At 35.3% G+C, this 22127-nt stretch overlaps 5 protein-coding genes across 5 annotated transcripts; 3 read left to right on the top strand and 2 right to left on the bottom strand.

The window, feature by feature from the left end:
- Positions 1–4: 4 nt before the first annotated feature.
- Positions 5–3810, top strand: LOC136416527 (transmembrane protein 145-like). The gene is made up of 13 exons (XM_066401733.1): positions 5–405; positions 633–782; positions 861–1047; positions 1099–1334; positions 1402–1581; positions 1724–1808; positions 1860–2081; positions 2130–2302; positions 2354–2485; positions 2531–2692; positions 2748–2949; positions 2998–3186; positions 3412–3810. The coding sequence occupies exons 1-13, from the start codon at positions 310–312 to the stop codon at positions 3621–3623; spliced, it is 2226 nt and encodes a 741-aa protein (XP_066257830.1). The 5' UTR covers positions 5–309; the 3' UTR covers positions 3624–3810.
- A 1819-nt stretch (positions 3811–5629) lies between these two features.
- LOC136416529 (zinc finger protein 711-like) lies at positions 5630–16237 on the bottom strand. Its single transcript, XM_066401736.1, has 6 exons — positions 15429–16237; positions 13506–13656; positions 13159–13452; positions 12650–13105; positions 12387–12561; positions 5630–12330 (listed from the first exon to the last, which is right to left on the bottom strand). Exons 1-6 carry the CDS (start codon positions 15865–15867, stop codon positions 12211–12213), a joined length of 1635 nt encoding a protein of 544 aa, XP_066257833.1. The 5' UTR covers positions 15868–16237; the 3' UTR covers positions 5630–12210.
- A 337-nt stretch (positions 16238–16574) lies between these two features.
- Positions 16575–17466, bottom strand: LOC136416535 (protein FRA10AC1 homolog). Its single transcript, XM_066401755.1, has one exon. The coding sequence runs from the start codon at positions 17350–17352 to the stop codon at positions 16612–16614; it is 741 nt and encodes a 246-aa protein (XP_066257852.1). The 5' UTR covers positions 17353–17466; the 3' UTR covers positions 16575–16611.
- Positions 17467–17955: 489 nt separating this feature from the next.
- Positions 17956–19755, top strand: UQCR-11 (Ubiquinol-cytochrome c reductase 11 kDa subunit). Its single transcript, XM_066401527.1, has 2 exons — positions 17956–18173; positions 19366–19755. Exons 1-2 carry the CDS (start codon positions 18078–18080, stop codon positions 19537–19539), a joined length of 270 nt encoding a protein of 89 aa, XP_066257624.1. The 5' UTR covers positions 17956–18077; the 3' UTR covers positions 19540–19755.
- A 363-nt stretch (positions 19756–20118) lies between these two features.
- LOC136416389 (zinc finger autosomal protein-like) lies at positions 20119–22055 on the top strand. The gene is made up of 3 exons (XM_066401526.1): positions 20119–21037; positions 21091–21416; positions 21474–22055. The coding sequence occupies exons 1-3, from the start codon at positions 20275–20277 to the stop codon at positions 21801–21803; spliced, it is 1419 nt and encodes a 472-aa protein (XP_066257623.1). The 5' UTR covers positions 20119–20274; the 3' UTR covers positions 21804–22055.
- Positions 22056–22127: the final 72 nt, after the last annotated feature.

Here is a 22127-nt window from a genome sequence, read left to right as displayed (position 1 = left end):
TTTGCTTGCTTTGACTTATTGATTTGAATCAAATTTATTACATGTTTAATTAGCTTTGTAATCATTGCAAATGTGCCCTTACAGTATTCCACGGCAATATTCTTAAAGGGATGCGGGGCACGAAAATAGGTCTAATGTTGTGAACCCAGTGGTGGTTTCTATGGGAACCCCTTAACGATTGATTATTTGTATAACTCCTCCACCTTTGAATAAAGTTTCCTCATACAATTTAACTATGATTTAGGCCAAATAATTGATAATATATTTATTATACTTCTATACACCTATAAGTACAATAACTCGGTTATTATGAGTTCTCTTTTTGTGTTTATCGGTCTGCTAGTAAATTTGCTTAATTACTTGTGCAGCTGCAAATATGTCGAGGGCGAACTTAAGACACGAGAGGTAATTTTTATTATTTTTTTTTTTTGTTATTTGTGTTTGATTTTGTAATTAGTTGTGCGTAATAATGCAGGTTAAAGACTCATTATTCACGCTGCGTTTGTCCTTTAAACAACATGTACCTACAAACGACCTCTTAATCGATAAAAAGCAACTGTTAAGGATTTATTACTAATATACAGCTTGTTACTGTGTTTTATGCGTTTTTATTTTTTTTTATTACTGTTTAGAATTGGGCCTTTCTTGCCAGATTTTGCTTCCTATCCGAAGAAGGCCAATTCGAATACGTCATAGACTATAACGAAAATCAAGGAGATATCAACTTATTACTCTACTACGACACGGAAGGCCAATGGCCTGCAGTCTACAAATCAAATAAGGTAATTAGCACCTGTCAATAGCACTGGATAAAACACATGCTTACCCAAATGTGCTCACCGGAATATAATGTTTTCCAGTCATGTAAAGAGCGCGAAGCTGTGTTAAACATACAACAAAACCAAATAGTGAATTTAACAGCTCGAATACCTGCAGCACGTGAATTTGCAGGATGTAAATTCAGGACTCAAACCTACACCACTACTCCTGCCCCACTTTATACCCTGTACATACCTGCTCCTAAGGGTAAAACGAATCTTCATAAAGGTACCCCATGTCTTCGACTATAAACACCTCTTCGGCACCATATTTTTCCAGGAACTGTGACGATAAAAATGCCCTCAACCACTGCAAAAACAAGCACCCGCGCAGAAGTCGTATCACCTGCAAGTGAAAGTAGATCAACATTAAGGCCTATGAGTACCTCCTCAAACACTGTAATTGACTATGAGGGTACACCCTCAAGTACTTCACCTCTTCAGTACTCGACATACTATTCGGATTGGACTGAACACACAACGATTTTAGATGCAACAACTGAGAGTATGACTGAGGTAAGTTCCGACAGTAGAAGACAAGTAATTGGAGACTACATACTGTAATCCAACGATGTAACAACAGGATCCTCTTGCCATGAGTTACAAGGCGGCTCCAATAAGGAAACGGTCAGTGCCAATGAAACCTGTAACAAGAAATTCAGATAGATATGGAAGATTTCTGAATTGCCATAACGCTAGGCGCTTCAAGAGCTCTAGGGAGAGATGGTGGTTTATTGCTGTGAGCAACTGCAATGAAACCAAAGTAGGTTGCTTTGAACTTCTCCTAATATTATGTTAATTTTCCCTGATATTATGTTAATTTCCCCCAATATCATGTTAACTTCCCCCAATATCGTGTTAACTTCCCGTAATATTGCTTTACCTTCCCCTAATATTACTTTAAGGGAATAGACATAAACTACCAGCTTCTCATGACCAATGGACCACCGGGGGACTATTGGCACGAACACTTTTCCGCAGACGAATTCTGTAAGACTTCCACACTTTCAAATAACATAACAGCCATGGATTGATTTCCAGATATCTTGCCCATACTCATGGCATTCTCCATAGCGTACTCCATTTTGATGCTCGCCACCACTGTGTGCTCCCTAGAATTGAAGCAAAGACAATTGCTGCACACGACCTACAAAATTTACATGATGTCCTGTATACTCCAGCTGCTGGGAATACTGCTTATGTGCATTGTTTACCTCAAAATGGCCGTTAGCGGCAGGGAATCACCCAGATTCAAAAGATTCGGTAAAAAGACTTACGTGCTCTATAATGTAAAATAAATGTAAATTTTAGCAAATATGTTGCTGAGCGCCTCCGAAACTTGTTTCCTACTTCTGCTCCTGCTGCTGGCCAAAGGCTTTACCATCACAAGAGGGCGCTTGCCTCTGAAGGGCGCAGTTAAACTGACCGTTTTTATGTGCCTTTATATAATGACTTACATGACCATATTTGTCTATGAAGCCATGGTACGTAAGGAACTTGGTTTTGTGCTCTCAGTAGATGAAGGGATGTTTTAGGTGTTCGATCCTGGAGAAGTGTTATACCTCTACGAATCAGCCCCTGGCTACGCCCTCATAATGCTCAGACTTTGCGCATGGGGGATGTTCGTTTACTCAACAGTCTTTACCCTTAAAAGATACCCCGAGAAGGTATTTTTATTCTTTTCGTTTTCACATAAACAATTCCCCTTCTAGTCGAATTTCTATTACCCATTCAACCTCTTCGGTACCGTCTGGTTCGTGGCGGGACCTGCCTTCATAATATCCGCCAACAACTACATTGACAAATGGGTGAGGGAATCTGTGGTATACGCAGTCTTGCTCTTCATAGCTTTCGGAGGTCACCTCATGTTCCTGGTAAGCTTTTCACTATAATAAAAAATTATTTAAGGACTGTTCATGTGTACATCAGATATTAACCACGCCCAGTGTTGCTAATAAGAATTTTCCGTACCACGTCCGCACCACTCAAATCGGAATCATGGAGGTAAATGGCAACGCTGGTACCAGCACCATCGAGCAGTTTGGGCACCACGCCTATGAACCCAGTTTTGGCATTGGGGAGCACACGGTTATTATCCCACTGACAAGGAGAACTGAAGAGATTTTTGAAGGTGATGCTAGGAGCGAATCCTAACGATATCATATGAGTTTCATTTTAGGGATGTACAATCAAAAGAGGTTCGCAAAACCACAGATAACTGAGTTACCTGACGATTCTGAAGGAAACGGACGCATCTCGCCTAAAGACCCAGTCTTAGACAACGTCCTAAAATGGTCTATGGTCAAGAATATTCCGGCCTTAGATTTTCCTGATTTTGACTCGTTGAAGACTAAGAGGGACAGCATTGGTAAAGGCAGTCCCATAATATTGCGACGCGCACACTCCGTTCAAGCAAAGCTCAAAATTTAATTGCATTAAAAAGCAATCGGCGTGTTCACACCAACAGGCGCAGGTCGCACTTCAATATCAGTCAAATGAAAGCCGCGCGCATTTGAGCGAGCGCATAAGCATTGCTTGACTCATTATATATAAGACCTTGATTATCATACGGATTAATAACGTATGAATTTAGGTTCGGCAACATCAAAGCTAACAGACGCAAGTTTTCAAAACGGCCTCAACACCAGACGGCCTTCGCTGAACAATCACTTGAACCAGGAAAATCAGAGTGTACCTGTTAGTTACGAGGATTTTGTTGGACGAGTACCTATCGAACTCTTCACGATATCCAGGGTAGTAGAAACTGGTGAGATTGACGAAGCAGTAATTCGAAAAAATGTGTAATTGCGTTTGCAGAGTGCCATTTTAGTCAATAAATTACAATAATAATGATGAAATGCACAATTAGTGTTTAAGTGATTCGTAAATTAGGTAGAGTTTCTGTATTTATTTTACTAAGGGATTTGAATAAAACGCACAACTAAAGGGTGATTTATACAGGGTGCTAAGTAGTTCTAACGGTAAAAATGAATAGGGGAATAAGTTGTTTTTTATTATTCAAAAATACAGGTATGTCATAGCGCCCTTTGTCGGCAAGCAAAAACCGAGTAAACATTCGAGTTTTTTGGTAAAAAAAACAAAGTAAAAAATGAACGTTGAACACCCTGTATCTCGAAAACCTAGCCGTTGAGGACTCGTGTCAACATCTGCTCTTTACCGACTTAAATTTGGATTAAATCTGGGACCTCTGGTGCTGGAAAAAGGGTAAAAATGCGCTTTTAAAAAATAGAAAATAGGCGTTTGTATCCCAGGATTGGGATTAATGATATAGTAGACAACTACACCCCTGTTGATAGAGACTGAAGGGCAATAAATGGTGGTAGCAAATCGTGGGTGAATATGACCTCTTTTGGTTGGTGATGTGGGCGTAGAACCAAGGCTGACGACCTAAACATCCAAAACTGGTAACAGATTACCCGATCGATTAAAAAGAACCACAGAGTTCGGCAATCTGGCTACAGAACGTTATGTAGCTTCGTCTACCTGACTTATCGCCACTAGCACTACACACGCCGTCAAAAAGGCCCAGAGTATTGGCGTGTTGATTGCACACTAATGCCCGAATACTTACTAGAGGAAAATTATTTGCATTTTATATACGTAAATCTGCGAATAGCTGAGCCATTATGAGGTAGAAAGAAAATAAAACCCCTGCTATTCTTCCACAACTTTCCAATTTATTGAAATAACTCAATATCGTTCTTACAGTTCGGGCTGAAATAAAAGATTATACCCGAAGAACGGCAGCTCCTCGAACTCAAAAGACCCAGCCTGGGTTTTCGTTTCGTTCACATTTACAACACACATTTTTAGGACATGGAGAAGTGCATAGGTGATGCGAAACAACTACCGTTGAGGTGGGAGAAAACAGCATGGAAGAGGAAAGGGGTATCATAGAAGGGGAAGAAGAGGTGTCATAGAAGGGGAGGGAGAAGTTCTGTGCGTTCAATTCATTGTGTCGTGATCTGAGTATTTCAAGTTTAGGACCGTTTAGAAGTGAGACCTGCGCTAAGCGACCTGTACGAAGTCGGAGAAGAGGCCAAAGGAGGCTCAGAGAAAAACTGTGACGAAATGACAGGAAAGATAGTAGAACTTGAAGGAGAACGTGAGACGCGGGAGCCTTATGCAGTCGATCAATAGAATCGGCAAGGCCACTGACGACTGTCAATTTTGAGGAAAATTGGATATGGTGGAACATAGAACTTTCATGTCCTCGTGCTTCATGTAACTAAATCTTAGATGGATTGTTTGCATGTATGATAGAGGAAAGAAACGCGACAATCGTGTAGAAAAACTTTTTGTAACATAATGAAGACGAAGGAAGAACGTTAGAGAAAGTAATTTGAAGGCCAACATTGCCCCTCACTCCCTTGGTGCATTATGCGTAGGGATCGTCAGGAGGGGAGGGTGGGGTGAAAACGGCCAACTCGAGGTGTTTTAGTGGATTTTAGTTAGTGAGAAAAAAGTTCGGGTTTTAGACGGAATATAGTCATTAACAAACTTATCTTCTCGACGTGGGTAAAAGAGAGCTGGATAGTCAAAAAGTGGTGTTTCAAGGCCAGATACGTATATTGGATTCGTATTACTCATTCAAAGACTCAGAGTGGTTTTTTTTAATCCTAAACCTGAGATACTCATTACTTGAGCTGCAGTACTTGAAGAAGTCCCAGTAACCACAAATCACAGAATTCCGGATAGAAAAATCTATTTATTTCTGTTGTTTGTTCTCACAGTTTCACAATACAAAAATGGTCGGCTTACTTGGGGTTATAGTACAAAAAACACGTAAATAAGCATACAAAATATACTGATGGCTGTGCCGAGTGAAGAACTAATAATTAATAAATAAATCATAAAAGTAACTAATACGTATGATACTACCATAAAAGCCATACAAAACTAAACATAAAAATACAGGGTAATCATTGAAGAATGTCTCCAATAGGCGTTGAAATACTAGAGGGATATCTTGGTAAAAATGCATTGACTGTTAAGCACTCGTCAGAGGTTTGATGGTAACTAAGAAGTGAGCTAATCAACACGCTACTTTTATAATTCCCCACCTATTTTGAGGTTTTCTTTAATGATCACGAATTACAATAAATTGCTTTGTAGAAAGCGAAACCATATATCTAACGTTTCTTAAAGAAAAAAAAAAGGCGATGTGCGTATAGTTCTTTACGATTGCAGGAACCCTTTTGGGCTTTTTACTTCTAGACACATACTCAAACATAAGAAGGAAATAATTCCAACAACATACTTAAGGAGGGCTAACAAAAAAATTCGGGGTTGGATTATGCAATATTGCCAAAGAGAGCGAAAAAATTAAAGGTTAACAATACCATCGATGGTAACAAAGTAACAAAACAATGGATGGAAAGGTCTTAAAACAGTAAAACTCTCGAGTATAACACTGAAAGCAAACAGCTTGATTGCACTTTTCAAAGCCATAACGGGCAAAACGAGTATTAAATAACAAGATAAATTGACGATTTGTTAACTGGAAACCCTATAATCGATTTTGAATGCAACAAAAAGGCTCAATTTCCTAACAAAACGGGGCTTCAAAAAATAGAAAAAAGAGCATGGAATGTGTGCTTTAAGGGGGAGTATTGCCTAAAAGATCAATTATTATTAAACTTCACTATCACCTCCAAAAAGGCACTTGATTGTTAATCACTACTTATCTACGCTCCTATGCAAGGCGTTACCTAAATCATGGCGCAGAGGGGTTACTCCTTGGGTCAAAATGAGGATAAAAGTCATTTTCGAAATGTAAGGTGTTAAAGCTTAGAAAAAAGTGTATTTTACTATTTGAAACGTTGAATGCCCAGCTTGAATCGAAAGAAGTTTCTCCCGGAGCCTACTTTGCCCCGGGAGAAACTTCTTCTGTGCCCATTGAGCCAACTTTAAGGCTTGAGACGTAAACAATGCGATTAGCTGAAAGACCGACACAACGCGATATGTCGGTAAATGTAGCATCCTTATTACTGCTCCCTAAAATGTCTGTTAAACAGAGCAAAAATGTAAATGAAAATCGTTTCTTCTAGCGACTTCAACAGGGTAAATATTTTTTAAGCAAGAAAGGTGAGAAAAAAAAATTATCCGGTCCATAATGACATACACTGTAGCACAAAAAAGTTTTTGCAGCTTAAATTGGTCCTATTGGCAGCATCTGGCGCCATCTAGAAAATGCAACGAAATCGTCGGTAAATTTGAATTTATCATCTCAAGAAATTCCCAAATACAAAATTTTGTCAAATTAATTCGAAGTAGTGGAGACGTATTAAAGAAAATGTGATTTATTTTTTCACCTTTGACACTCTGTACCTCTCGGTTATTAACAACTTTTGGACTTAGGCAAGTTTAGTTAAATCGATTTATTTTGAGTTGATCTATCCATCCTTGAAGGGATATCGTTGACTTACGGGACACCCTGTATACATATGGTGTCCCGTATATACATATACAGAGTGTCCGGAAAAAACGTGTACAAAATTTTACTATATATTCTTTGGTCAAAAATAGAACGATTCGCATTAACTTAGTTATGTCTGAAACTACCTTTAGCCGCTAGAGATCGTTCAAACAAATTTTTTTGAAAAGATTTTTCCTATTTTTTCGGAAACGCGTTAATCGATTTGGTTGATTTTTGGCATGCGTTAATGCTTCCAATAGTGTTACTATTTAGGGATAGGACAAATGTTTTAAAATACTTGGAAAGTGTGAGAAACATGACATCATAAGTTGAAGTTTCTTTACATTTTTTATATGAATATGTGTGGGCATATATGATGTTTCAATTTTAAGTGCCCAATAATGGCAGTGCGCAATATAATCCAATATTCAGTAATGTTTTGTTTACAAAGCATAGGGTGTTAAACTTTCAAAAAAAAATTGCACATTTTAGAATTTCTCGGACATTTTTTACGACATTGTAATGAAATTTTTGTGTGATTATCTCCCATCCAAACCATCTTCAATGAAGCAAAAAATTTGACTTTGACGTAAACAGTGAAATGTGCACCGACGTATGCCTAGACACTTTTGATAAGCAAATGTTACGCCACTGTCTTTTTTTAAATTAAAATTTGTTTCTGAAAAGGTTGTTCGGTTTAGGAGACAAAAGTTCTCTTGTGTTTTTTCCGATTGACGTACGGTTTCAGAGTAAAAAAGGAAAGGTGATATCGTTGCATGTCTTAATTACATGGGATAATTAAATTATATTGTTTGTACGACCTGTCCATTTTGATCATTTACCATACCTGTTTTCAAAACAATAAAAAATATATTAAAAAAATATATAATAATAAATAAAAAATATTAAAAAATACGAGTCCTAACAACTATACTATAATGGGACGCAATAAATTTCTACTTTCACGGTTCATTTATTATATAATTATGTTTTACTATTCAGTCATGTTAAGTTAGCAAATTAACAATAATTTCAATGAAAAACAACCCAAAAAACAAAACACTTTTTTTAGTTTTCTCTAAATCCCCATAAAGATGTTTATTTTATGTGGTAACTAAATAATAGGGCAGTAAAAACTAATCGCAAAAAAAGAATACCTATAGACACAAATAGGCCATATGAATAATATCTGATGGAAATATTAGTTGTTAAATAATTCAGTTTATATTTATTGACTTGAATAGTTGCCTTTTTTGAACAAATTGGTAGGAGGGGTATTTACAAGTCCAAAAGTTCGAGAATGAATGCTTAAGAACTACTGCCGCAATAGGTTTCAGATGAACTTCATATTCCTAAAACTACCGTGTGGAATATAATTAACTATTATGGAAAAACAGGAAATATTTTAAATAAAAAGAGCAAAAGTCCGGGTCGTCCAAAGTTAATTTCCGATAGAGATAAAAGAATATTAGTGAAACTATGCAAAAAAAATCAAAGAAATACATTAAGACTGATTGGAATGAAACAACCAAGTTAAATATTTTAAGGGAATACTGTCGTAAGTGGATTCATAAATGTGGGCTAAAATTTTATAAGATTCAAATATAAACAACAAATTATTGGAGTACCCAATTATATGACCATTTATTTCTTATAAATAGACAATGGCCACAGTGCTCCCATTGTCTATGAGGTCCAGCAGAATCAGCATTTATTATATTATATATACGCAAATCAGTAGCATTAGTTTTTTGTCTTTAAGCATCCTGTCTTGTGACATTAGTTTTGTATGTTTTCATACTTTATTCTTTGAATAAACTTTTAAAAAAAGTAAATTTACGTGGAAAGTAATAAAATTATCTATAAAAATTATCATTCTCTTGTAGGCAAACGAAAAACTTCTGCTAACGTCGAAACAAAAACAAAACAGGTTTACATGGGCAAAATCGAAACTGTCTTGGTCGGTGAAAAATTGGTCCAGAGTAGTTCTTAGTGATGAAACAAAATTTGACGTATGTGTTACTGATTATCGCAAACAGATGATTCGCACCAAGAACGATGCATTCCACAAAGATTGTTTAAAACGCACAGAAAAATTTCCTACAGGGGTGATCATTTGGAATTGTACGTCAGCTGCGAGATTGGAATGCTTTCAGTTCATTAACGATAGTGTGAACGCTGCAAAATATCAAGAAATTCTACGAAACACCTTGCTTCCCAGCATCCCAATTTAAAGGTTGGCGATAATTTCATTTTCCAACAGGATGGGGCGTCTTGTCACACCGCCAAAACCACAAAAAAGTAGTTTGGCGACTACAACCTTAACGCTCTATCTTGGCCATCAAACAGCCCAGACCTCAATATCTTCGCGACAGTGTGGCATAAAATGAAGTAATCTTTAAGAAATAACTCACAACGCGCATTGCCTGAACTTAAAGACAAGATAGAACAGATTTGGAATGATTGTACACCAGAAATGTGCAGATCATTTATCCAATCAATGTCTAAAAGAATACCAACAGTAATAGAAGCAAAGGGTGATGTTGCGCCATTTTAGAGCAAAAGCTTCGACACTGTCCCATTATTTAGTTACCACATAAAATGAACATCTTCATGGGGATTTAGAGAAAATTAAAAAAGGTGTTTTGTTGTTTGGGTTATTTTTCGTTGAAATTATTGTTAATGTACTAACTTAACATGACTGAATAATAAAACATAATTATATAATAAATTAACCGTGAAGAAAATTTATTTTGTCCCATTATATGTATAGTTGTTGGGGAGGTATAATAAATTTAATTTAGTCTTATAATTTCATCATTAGTCAGCAAATAATGTTTTTTTCTATAAAAAACGTTTAACGCGATGAAAAATTTTCAAAACCTTTTTTTACAAAAATATAGAGTATTCACAATTTTTTTTTAACTAGTGACATGTCATATTTTTCGTTTAAAATGTTCAGGGTCACATCAATGGGGACGCCACTGGAGAAATTTGAAACATCGTTTTCCCCTTAAAAGGTGTGTCTGTATACCTATTTTACACTCTCCAATTTTCATAAAAAGATTTAATACCGGAACGAACTTACTAGGAAAAAATAAAAAAATAAAAAATTTTTTCACCCTATATTTTGGAGAGAAAGCGAAAACGGACCTATGTTTGTAAGAACTTGTTTTCTTACATTAGTCACAGGAGTAAGCAGTAAGTAGTCGACAGACTTATTCTGAAACACCCTTTATAATTTTCCATTTCCCCATAGTGAAATGTCCCAGAATCGATTCGAACTATTATAACACACATAATCACAAACAACAAAACCATATAACATAATAATCGACTTAGGAAAGTTTGGCCATTAATACAAATATTGACAAATATTTACCGAAAAATATTTTTACCCTGCCAAGAAATTGTAGCTGAAAATTCTATGGTTCCCTACAAGGGAAAGCTAATATTCAGACAGTGCATACTGACAAAAATGTACAAATATGGCATAAAACTTCAAATTGTGTTCTACAGAAGGGCATAGGTGGTCAACTAAAATATATGCTGGTCGCGATACCTGCGGGACCAGACAAGTTGGCATAGGCGAAAACGTTTGCATGGAGCTCCTGAAAAGCTATTGAATGAAGACCACACCTTTTTTATCAACAATTTTTATACAAACTACAAATTGGCAGTAAAATTGTGAAATTGCAAAACATATGTTATAGGGATGACCCGCCACAACAAGAAATTTATGTCAAAAGTTGTTATACTTCATCAATTGAAAAGAGGTGAAATGTCACGGGAGAACGATAATAGCGTCGTAATGCTGAAATGCAGAGATGCTCATGATGAGTATTATTATCGAAACATATAGCTGTATGGTACCAATTTCGAACACTTCCACGCTTGGCGGATATTAAACAACAATATAACCATTAGCAGTCATAACATACAGTGCTGAAAAGGCTGGCATTAACAGAAGTGACCAATTGATACCATTTGCAGCAATTCGGAAGAGCATAAAATGTTATCGGAAACTAGCAATTCATTTCTTAATAAGTACTTTTGTAATGAATACACACATTGTTTATTGGAAACCACCCAACCAAAAAATACAAATAAGAACATTCTGAGAGCTTCTAGTTCGGGAATAATTGGAATCTGAAAACGCAAGGCCCCAAACAATAAAGAAGTCATTTCACTACCTGCAAATTCGCAAAAATTCACGGCAAATTATAAGAAAAATGTGCGTTCAGTGCTACGCAAAACACAAGCAAACTCATTAACGCCAGGACACAAGAAAAAATCACAAAAGACTACAATGTATTGTCCTAAGTGTCTAGAGTCACCTTAATTATGTTTCCAATGTTTTAATGAATATCATAAAATGTTATAACATTTAAAAGACAAATTTCAATATAAGTATAATTTTAATTTGTTAGTATAAGTGTATTTTTAATGTTTCTATTTGTTTATTTTATAGTTTAGTGTTACTTTATATTGTCTATACCCCGCATAATTACGTTATAAATAAAATTACTATAAATTACCTTCAAAATCCTGTTTTAATTGTATGAAGAATAGTATTACCTGTTTACGGGTGACCGAGCCTCTGCGGAAACATATCCGTCACGCGTATTAAAAAAATGTTTATGCCGATTTAATTAAAATTTCTGCTATTTTGTAACAATATTATTTAGACTGATGTATCTTCATCTATGAATTTCAAGGGCGTTGTTGTTTTCACACCCTGTATGTTGAAATTTAAGCAATTCCAAACACAACTTCACAGGAACTTTTATTCTCATTATGACCCAAGGAATATCCCCTTAAATTCGCCCCCATGCTTAGGAAATTTCCTGTACAATAAGCTTTGCGTCAATAAAAAGTTGCAAAATAAATAAAGAAGCAACCAAAAGGCAATAAAGCTGAGTATAAATCGGAACATTATTTCCACTTACGTACTTATTCCCCTTTCAAATAATACTTACTGACGTCTTTGGAGGCTATTGGCTTACCGTGTATTACCCTCATGTGGTAGAAGAAGGAAGTTGCCTGGGTGAATCGGTATGGACACAGAGGACACTGGAAAATCATCCATAATAATTATCCCTAAAGGATTTATTGAAAATTTTGTAAACCTTTAAAATCTCATCATCTTCCACTTGGTGGCTCTTCAAATGGGCCTCCATGGAGTTCGATCGATTGGTTGCAAAATCGCACTGATTACAAAGAAGCCGTGGAGCTCCATGATTTCTTTTGATGTGTCTTTTCAGCGTGCTGACGTCTTTGGTTTTATACTTACATTCTTGACACCTGAAAAAAATATTTTCTATATCAAATTCTTCTATTCTAATTTCTAACAGAATAATAAAATTTAAGAGAATTAGTAAAATAATCTCACTTCTGCCAGTCCTCATCGGTCAACTTCAAATGCATCCTCACAATGTGAACCTTAAGGCCATTCTTATAGGCAAACTCTTTTTCGCAATGTCCGCATATATACTTCTGAAAGCCCTCAGAGTTTTTATGCATGTGAAGTAAGTGATATTCCAGATTCTTTTTGTAAATCGAACTAAATTCGCAGTGGCTGCACTGATACGCCTTTAATTGATCTTTATTGTGCATCCTGCTGTAATGCCGGTCCAATTCTCGCTTTGTTTTGCCTTTGTACGAGCAGGTGTCGCATGGATAAGGCTTTTCTAGATCTGTATGCTTGAATTTAAAGTGGGTCTGAAGGTATTCCTCTCGCTTAGTGACGAATTTGCACATGTGACAAGTGAAGAGCTCATTGGAGTGTCGTTTTACATGGGCTGCCAAACGGTCCTTTGAAAATGTTGTATACTCGCATTCAGCACATCTGAAAAAACTCACATTAGACATGTTTTCAGGGCATCTCAACAATCGCCCAACTTAAAAGTATTGATTCTGTCATGATGCATGGTCCGAATGTGGTTGGTTAGGTTGTGCTTCCTCGTGCACTTTTGCTCGCAATGGGGACACTGGAAATATTCCTTTTCGTCAGGGCTTTTGTGAATTAGCATATGCCCTTTCAATTGGGCTTCATATTTGGACTTGTAGTCACAATCTGAACATTTATACCAGAGAATATCATTGGGGTCCATGTGAATTAAGGCATGCCGTTCCAGGTTTCCTTTGGACTTGCCCACATAGAGGCAACTGTTGCATTTGAATATGCTTTTTGTCCTACAAATAAAAATTCCATCAGAAAATTGAAGCATTGGGAGAGGATTACTGACGATTTGCACTTTGGTTTCAGGTCGATTTCTCTGTATAACGAATCTAGAATGTTTTCCTTTTTTGTAATATTTTTCTTCTTTTTAACGTTTTCTTCGGGAGGTTCGCATTTTAATTTCACAGTTGTTTCATCGAAGGGTTCATCCTTTATATCTAGAAAAAAATGAGATTATTAAAATACTTTTATAGTTACACCTAAAGAAAAAAAATCTGAAAACTATTTTATCAGTCGATTTAACGACATAAATACCTGTATGATAATGCTGATAGTTGATACTAATAATCAGTATAGACGCAAAACTTTTACCAATGTCTAATATCAAAACAACTAAATTGGCCATACTAATAAACCCTCAACATGTTTCAAGCTACTGTAGAAATTGACAGTTCTAGTTAGAAAGAAGAAGCCAAGCTCTAAGAATGGCACTAGCTCTGAGCTGTATAAAATGAATGCCTGTGCATATAACCAAAATAAGAGCAGACAAAAACAATTCTGGCCTAAGAACTCAACATCTAAAAAGAGTTGAACTTATAAGGGATATATCCAATGGTATGGTCTATGGGGCAGAAATAGGATCAACTGAAATAACATTTTTCCAGGACAGATCACTTGAGGTAGTTTCCAGGCTTTAATTGAGACACTGGGAAGTATAAGCTTACTGCTACAAGTTGGACTTCCATGCGCTTTATTCACTCTGAAGTTTTACTTAAACTGGATGGAGGAACAAAAATTTAGATGGCCCCTCGACTAGATTATATGTTGGAGGTTTTCAGATCAATATTGAAAAAATTCGGGGCCACATTTGGGTTTTGTCTCAAGAAAAAAGGATATTTTCTCACAAGAGAAGTGGAAATCTGAAATTCAACCAGTAATGTAACTCAACAGAATTGCACTAAGACATCTTGGAAATGTTACATCAATAAGAAGCATAAGCTTTGTGGCAGGGAAACTACCAATCCATTTAACGTTCAAAATGGCAGAGGGTTCTAAACAGATTCTATCTACTATATGTCCAAATATTGACATCATAAAATAGAAAGAAGATGTACATATAGCATCATCCAGTGCTTCTGGAATAGTTTTTTCAGCCATTATAAATACAGGGTGTATTCTAGAAGATGACGCCTTAGGAAAAAACCTGAACCACCAAAAGAAACAGGGAAACGGGCTGCTATGGCTATACTAAAATCTATATATCATGGAGCATGTGTAGATAACCACCTTCAAGATCAGATTACTATTTTCATAGCTCTGGCAAAAGGCAGATTGTTCAGTGCATTTGGGAGAGGTTATTCTTCACACCAAAGCAGCATTTAATGTTAGTGAAATACTGACTTCAGCTAAATTTCAAATAGACTTTAGAGGGGAGTACCAATGTTATTTGACGCAGTGGAAGCTGGTTAGGCACAACTAATGGAAATAAATCTGAGGTATCAAGGTATCAAAACAGAATCCAATGTGTTAATGAGCTTTAATTTGACATATACAGCATTACTCAAAACTACACTTTCCAAATGAGATTTAATACTTTTGTAAGCAACAATGTACTTACTGCTTTCCCAGTACCTATTAAAATATTTCATAAAATATACTTAAACCAATGCATTGTAATTCTAAAACTTTATTATGCAAGCTATAAAAAACAATGTAATAACACTGCTATTTAAAGTTTTATCCCCTCTTTTTGACAATTAATGCATTGAATATCACTATAACATCTTAGAACTAACATATGAGTTGATACATAACACATCTCAAGAAACAAACGATGTCATAATGGTATTAATATATAGCAGCTTTCCATTTATAAAGTAAAACCAATTTTTATGAAATGTCAGCAATTATTTACTACATTCAATGCTTCTAAATCTTTTAACTTAAACATGCTAAAGTACCATCCTGCAAGGGGATGTAAAATACTTACCAATATTCTCACATTCTGAAGGAGCATTACAACCTATTTCAGGATCGTTATTCATTAAAGCTTCCTCTTCAGCTGTTTCAAGTTTGATCACCTTCCTTAAGCAGATATCACCATTAGCAGAACTTTCATTTAAATTGCCATTTAATAAACAAATTTCTGGCTTTTTATTTATCAGTGTTTTAACTCCATTTTTAGTACCCTCAAACGCTGATTTTGAATTGACTCTTTTGCCAAAAACCATCTTTTTTTTCTTTTGAGGAGGAGACGTGTCTTTGGTATGACTAGTTTCTCCAGAATTGTATTTTCTGTTCCCGTGAGACTTTGGGACTTTGGAATTTTGATTTTCATCGCAACTATCATCTTGTTTTCCTGTTTCCTCTTCAGTATTAATTTCCTCTGCTAGGTAATTGAACACCACTCTACCTTCAGTCTCGTTCATAGTTTAAATATGTGTTACAGGCCATCAGAAAAGCATGTTTTAGATACTTAAACGGTTCGTTAGTTGCAAGAACCTTATTAATTCAAGACAGAAACAAGGTTTAATTTTGCGTTTGTTAGAGAAGTGGAAAGATAATCATTAACCTCTGGTTTGTATTGTAGGTAAGAATGTCTAAATTAAGGTTTAATAAAGAGGAAGCTGATAATTCTAATTGAGTAAATATTAAGAACTTAGTAAAGTGAATCTGAAATAACGAATAAAAAGCAACTATAACTGCAAATTTAGTAAAATAAAACAGGCAATAAAGAAATTACTTAAATTAACATAAAATGTAAATAAACATATTGACATCAGTCTCATAAGGTCACGATGATGGCCGCTGACATTTGTGAAGTTCGGGACAAGGAGGAGTTTAGAAATTACGCACCTAGTGTGAGAGTGTATAACGTTGAAGGCTGAAGGAGAATCTAATGACGTCACAATTTATGAATTTGAATAATTCTTAGCATATTCCAAATTTCAGTATTTGGATTTTTATTGAAGAAAAATATCCATAAAAATCTAATTTTTTTTTTGAAGAACTACATGCGATAGGGTTAGAGAATTTTTCTATAATAAGCTTTTAATTCATAGACCTAAAATGAAGTAATCTGGACTTAGGAAGATCATACGCATTAATTTTACCAGTAAATATTTTTAATTTATAGAAAATCAACAATATTCTATTTCTAGCCAATTTTATACTCAAATTAATAAGTCTTGCAGATAATCCTCCATTTCTTCTTCTCGGGACTTTACTTCCACTGGTTTGTGCTCCTCCCAAGGAGATTCATCTGATGCCTGGCTTAATCTGCTTGGTCCTGCAGCCTCTTCCATTGACTCCGATATTTCAGTTTTGTCTCTACTTTCTATAAAAGTATTATGACAAGAATCCAGTTCCTTAGCATCTTTCTTTTTAGTTTTGTTTTTCACTTTCTTCTTCAGTCTCGTCACTTCTCTCTTTTTGCTATGATAATTCAGCTTTTTAGAACATGAAGGACAAAGCCTAATTTTAACCAACACGTTCTTCCTTTCACCTTTCTCTAAGTATGCAAAATTTACTTCCCAGCTTCGTAACTCTTCTTTTTCAGTACAATGTTTATTGCCACACACAAACTGTCCTTTTCCAGAAACGACTTCTCTTTCCACTCTCCATCTCAATGCTACTTTATTCTCTTTATAAAGACTTAAATCTGCAATGCAATATTCTTTGAAAAGCTTTTCGTAGTATTTTTTGGCAAATTGCTCTTCCCATTTCTCCGGCTCTTTATCATCCCACAGAAATCGATGATTGTCTTTAAGGACATGATAGTCGTTGCGGTCTTTAGATTTGTCTCTTTGGAATAGTTTAGTGTCCCCAGGATGTTTTAAAACGTATTCGTTGATTAGCAATTTATGAAGCTCAAAGGGGTTCAAATATCGCATTTGAGTTCTGAGGCTGGACATGTTTATGCTTACATGGCGGTGATCCAAGAGCCTTTAGAAAAAAGTATGAATTATATAGTTGTACTGTTCTGTGAGAGAAAAGAATACAAAATTCAATAATTAATATTAATTAATTGTTACAATTTGAGAAAATTAAAATAAAACATGTCAATAGAAATCAGCTGTTGGAGGTTCGACAAAGACAGAGAGAGGTGAGACATCGAGTTCAGAATGTCTAAAGCAGACAGGAAGAAAACGTTGTGGATGGAGGACATGAAAACAAACAAATTTGCAATAAGTTCTATATAAAGTTTCAGGCAACATTACCAGATTCGACAATTTTGCTTCAAGGCTAGAGATTTTTTTAATTATGTGTAAATCAAGTTCCCTGAAGTTGAAATTCAAAGAGCAGAAGGGAATTTAGAATTGTATTGTGAGCTTTTCAAATTTTAACAAAAAAAATATCTAAAAATAATAATATCTAACTGTACCTCGTAATTTTGACACTTCACTTTTTGTTATAAAGGAGGTAGAATAATGGCAAAGTGATAATTTAAGATTACGTGACGTCCCTCACGTATTTGCCTCCATTCCTGCCGAATTTGACGTTTGGCACTGACAGTGACAAGAAGTGTTATGAATTGATAGGAAAAAAAGTCACAAATATAAATTTTTGAACTCGGTATTTCGTATTACGTAAAAAAGATTTTTCTCGCACTCACAGTCGATCGATTTTCCAATACAAAATGTTCTTTGATAGATTCTTCCCCAAGCTTCCAACTGTTAAAGCTCAAGAAGATGAAGAAGAAGCTGATTTAGTCGACCCTCAGGCGGTTTTAAGGGTAAGAGACACCCAGCAGAAACCATGCTCTAATCCAAGTTAATAGCAGGACTCTAAGTCTACAGTTAGTAAAATCATTAACCTTGAGCCCAGTTATTAAACGTACTACAAAAACAACTTCTTGGTGAATGTCATAAACAGCCCCTTATTAGTTTGTAAACATGGGTATGATTTCTGCAATGTGTTCACTGTTCACATTCAACCTACACCTTGTATTGAAAAGAGCTCAAAAACTTATTCTATAGAGTGCCCCAAAATAAACTCCTCCAGCTTCTAAGGATAGGCTTTAGCCAAAAATAAGTAAAAAATCAATCACACAAATTTGAAACAGGGCCTTCATAAGAAATCATAGCTATGCTTCAAAACAAAAACATTTTTGTGAAGTTTTCAAATTTCTAAGAAAAAAAGAGTTTATTGATTTAAATCCTTTGATGAAGAAGAATATGAAATTTTGAATACTAAAATTTGTCACATAATTAATTAGTAAATTGATGTACAGGGTGTGCCACATTCAAGTGTCAATATGAAGACATCATAAATATGAGAAAATTGGAACCCCATATTACCCAAAATGTCAAAAGACATGACTCAGTCTAACATCTCCAAATATCAATTTTTAATAAAATTTTATTGTTATGTTAATTGTATTATTAACATTTTCAATTCTTTCTTTTATTTTTTGGGAATAACACCTCATATATCAGTAGGGGTTGTTGTTATTGAGGTGGAGTTGCACATTACTCTTAATTAAAACTAACTGAGAATAACAATGTGAATATCTAAAATATCCTAAACACTGCAAATCCTTGTCTCAGTCATTCCAAAAAATTTATTAGTACTTATTAGTAGTAAATTTACAGCATGCTTTTAGCAAAGCTACAGCTCATAGGTCATACTATAAAAGACAAATGATATGTGACATGAAATAATATATAATGTATCCAAATTTAGTTAAATAGCAGAAAAGTGGCATATTCAAAGAAACAGTTTCACAATGCAAAGAGATCTAAAACTCCTTTTCATCCAACCATTTCTATATTTATCCCCAGTTATGAGATACTTGTGTAGCACATCCTTATTTTAGACCTACTGTGTACCTCATAAAACACTTTTCAAACTTTCAACTTTTGAATATTTCATAATAATTTCCAACTACCTCCAAGTATCTTAATTATTATTATGGACTTTCATAGGAAAAATGCAGTGAAACCAGCCACTGCAAAAGTCTTGCTGAAAAATATCAGGCCTGCAACGACAGAGTGCGATCAAGAAGCCAAACAGCAGAAACATGTGTTGAAGAATTGTTTGATTTGCTACATGCCGTTGATCATTGTGTTACTGCAGAGCTATTCACCAAGTTGAAGTAAATTATAAGATGAGGGAGCTGCTAGAGTGAAAAATTGAAAGATATTTTTACTGCAATTTTCCACAAAACAGCTCTCTAATGGTTATTATGTAGTGTATATTTTATAGGTAACCATGTTAGAAATACTAATGTTTATATTGCAGTATGTTGCAGCAAGGAAATTGTGCTTGGTATAGATTATGGTCCTTCTATTTCAAAATAAAATGTATTCAGAATGTATTTTTGACCTTTAGCCCTCTGTTTTTCCTCAATGTCAGAGTCTATAATTCTTAGGGCCAGTTCCTCTTCTTCTTAGTAGTAGTTAGGCCAAGAAAAGTGACCTAGGGTTGCACCAACTTCCCTTGTTTTCGTTGCAGGAACTGCTTATTGACAGACAATGAGGTCTGCTCTCTCACCTCGTTTGTAGGTTTTCGTTCGCCCTTGGTGCTTAAGCCAAAGAAACGTCCTAAAATCTATTTATTTCTTATGAAAATTCTAAATTTATCTAGTAAGGAAACGTTGTCGGACACGTTTTACGTTAAATTCGTAATTTGGTAAACATTGCCCCCTCCCCCCTCCCAAATCATCTGTCACTGTCACTTATTAGATTTGACGTTTCATATTTTTTCATGCATTTTTAAAAGAAACTTGTTTATGTTTACACTTTTATTTTAATTTATTTTTCATTTCAAGCATTTTTCATTCAACGAAACTGTTTTGGCATTAGTTCAATGAAGGTCACAAAACTAAATGAAACATGAAATCGAAGCTCCGTGCAAAAGCGTCCTCCAGTGCCCCCGTTCAAACCAAACCCACAGGTAGCACTTCCAACAAAGTTTCGAAAACCAAAAAGCCTCGTAAGAAGTCACTGCAAACTCAGCCCTCAGAAAAATTAACTAAACTTGATAATTGGCTCTGTAAACTGTATGGAACCCAAGGTAGTGGAAGTAAAGATGGAGTTAAGGCAAAGCTTGAAGAGCCAACTGCTATCAATCAGAAAAAATTGCCAAACACCATTAAAAAGAAAGATCTTCATGAATCAAAGAGTACAAAAAAAAAGGCCAATAAACCAAAACAAAGTCTTCCTTACAAAGATCGATCATCTGAGTACACTAAATTAGACAGCAAGGACTATAAATGTGCTAAATGCGACTATACCCACAGCAACCTCATATCCATAAGAAGCCATTTTGATAAGGAGCATAGCAATGATATTTACAAATGCAAGCTGTGCCCATTTGAAACCAAGCAGCAGTACTATTTTAACAGTCATGTAAAACAGCATTCTAAGCCAGACGAAGAATGCCCTCATTGCAAGAAAGTAATCAAATGGTTCAGCTTCAAAATGCACTTGAAAACACACGAGCGTAATGATAAGACTGAATATAAATGTGAAATATGTAATTATAGAAGCTACAATCATGCCAATGTTAAAAGACATTCTTTGACACAGCATAAGAATCCTCATGAGTTGAAGAGCTATAGTTGTGAATCTTGCAATTATGTAACTGTCTTAGAGGGTAAGCAAAAGGTTTTTATCTGATTATCTTGGTTAATACTGATATTTGTCTAGAGCGTCTGAAACAGCATAAAAGAGTTGTCCATTCAAAGGAAGGAAACTGGGTGACATGCAAACATTGTGACTATAAAACTAGAAACAAGTCTCATATGACTAGGCATGTTAATGACCTGCACAAAGAGAAATCAGTTCAGTGTTCCGAATGTTCTCAACTGTTCAGTAGCAAAGAACATTTAAAGTATCATATGCAACGAAAACATACAGATCAAACAACCAGGACATTTTACTATTGCGAAATGTGTCCCAAGGAAGATCGCTACAAGACCACGGAAAAAGGAAATTTGGCCAGACACATACTGGCACATCGTACTTTAGATGAAGTAAGTTATAATAGCAGCTTGGTTTTCCCAACATTGTGATGATTTTCTTAATTTTAGATTGAAGTCTTCTCTTGCCACAAGTGCCCTTATTTAGGAAAAAGCAGAAATGCTCTGAAAACTCATTTAATCAACGCTCATTTACCTGAAATGCACAACTTTAAGTGTAAAATTTGCGGCTACTCTACTAATACAAAGTCTCGCTATAATACGCATGTGAGAATTGTGCATGGACAACCCAAGAGCAACCATAAGCCAGTAGATAAACCTCAAAACAATAATAATGATGGAGTTACAGAAGCAGCGGAGAATGAAATGACTCTGAATTGTGAATTAAACAATTCTTTTAATGGAATTGATGTAAAAGAGGAGGTGGAAGAATTTATTTAGAATTATTAAGGAGAAAATATTGTGGATACCCAATAAAGCACACTTAAATTGCTTAAAGGGTGGAGGGAAACATAAGATATAGGTTGGGATGCCTAGTAAAGAACATAGGTCCTCCTACATAATTTCATTTTAGTTCTTTTTCCTAGTATTTAATGGTTTCTTTATTAATCATGGATTTATAGAGTAAGGACTATAATGCTTTTTACTTCATTATTTGTAACAGACGTGCTTTAAATATATTATATAATTTCACCATTATTTCAGGATATTTCATTTTGTTTTTTTTTTAAATCCCTCAATCAGTTTAAAATTATAATAATAGAA

The sequence above is a fragment of the Euwallacea similis genome, chromosome 23 (assembly GCF_039881205.1).
Source record: "Euwallacea similis isolate ESF13 chromosome 23, ESF131.1, whole genome shotgun sequence".
NCBI lineage: Eukaryota > Metazoa > Arthropoda > Insecta > Coleoptera > Curculionidae > Euwallacea > Euwallacea similis.
Note: the sequence above shows the minus strand (reverse complement) of the source record. Positions and strands in the feature narration are given on the sequence as shown.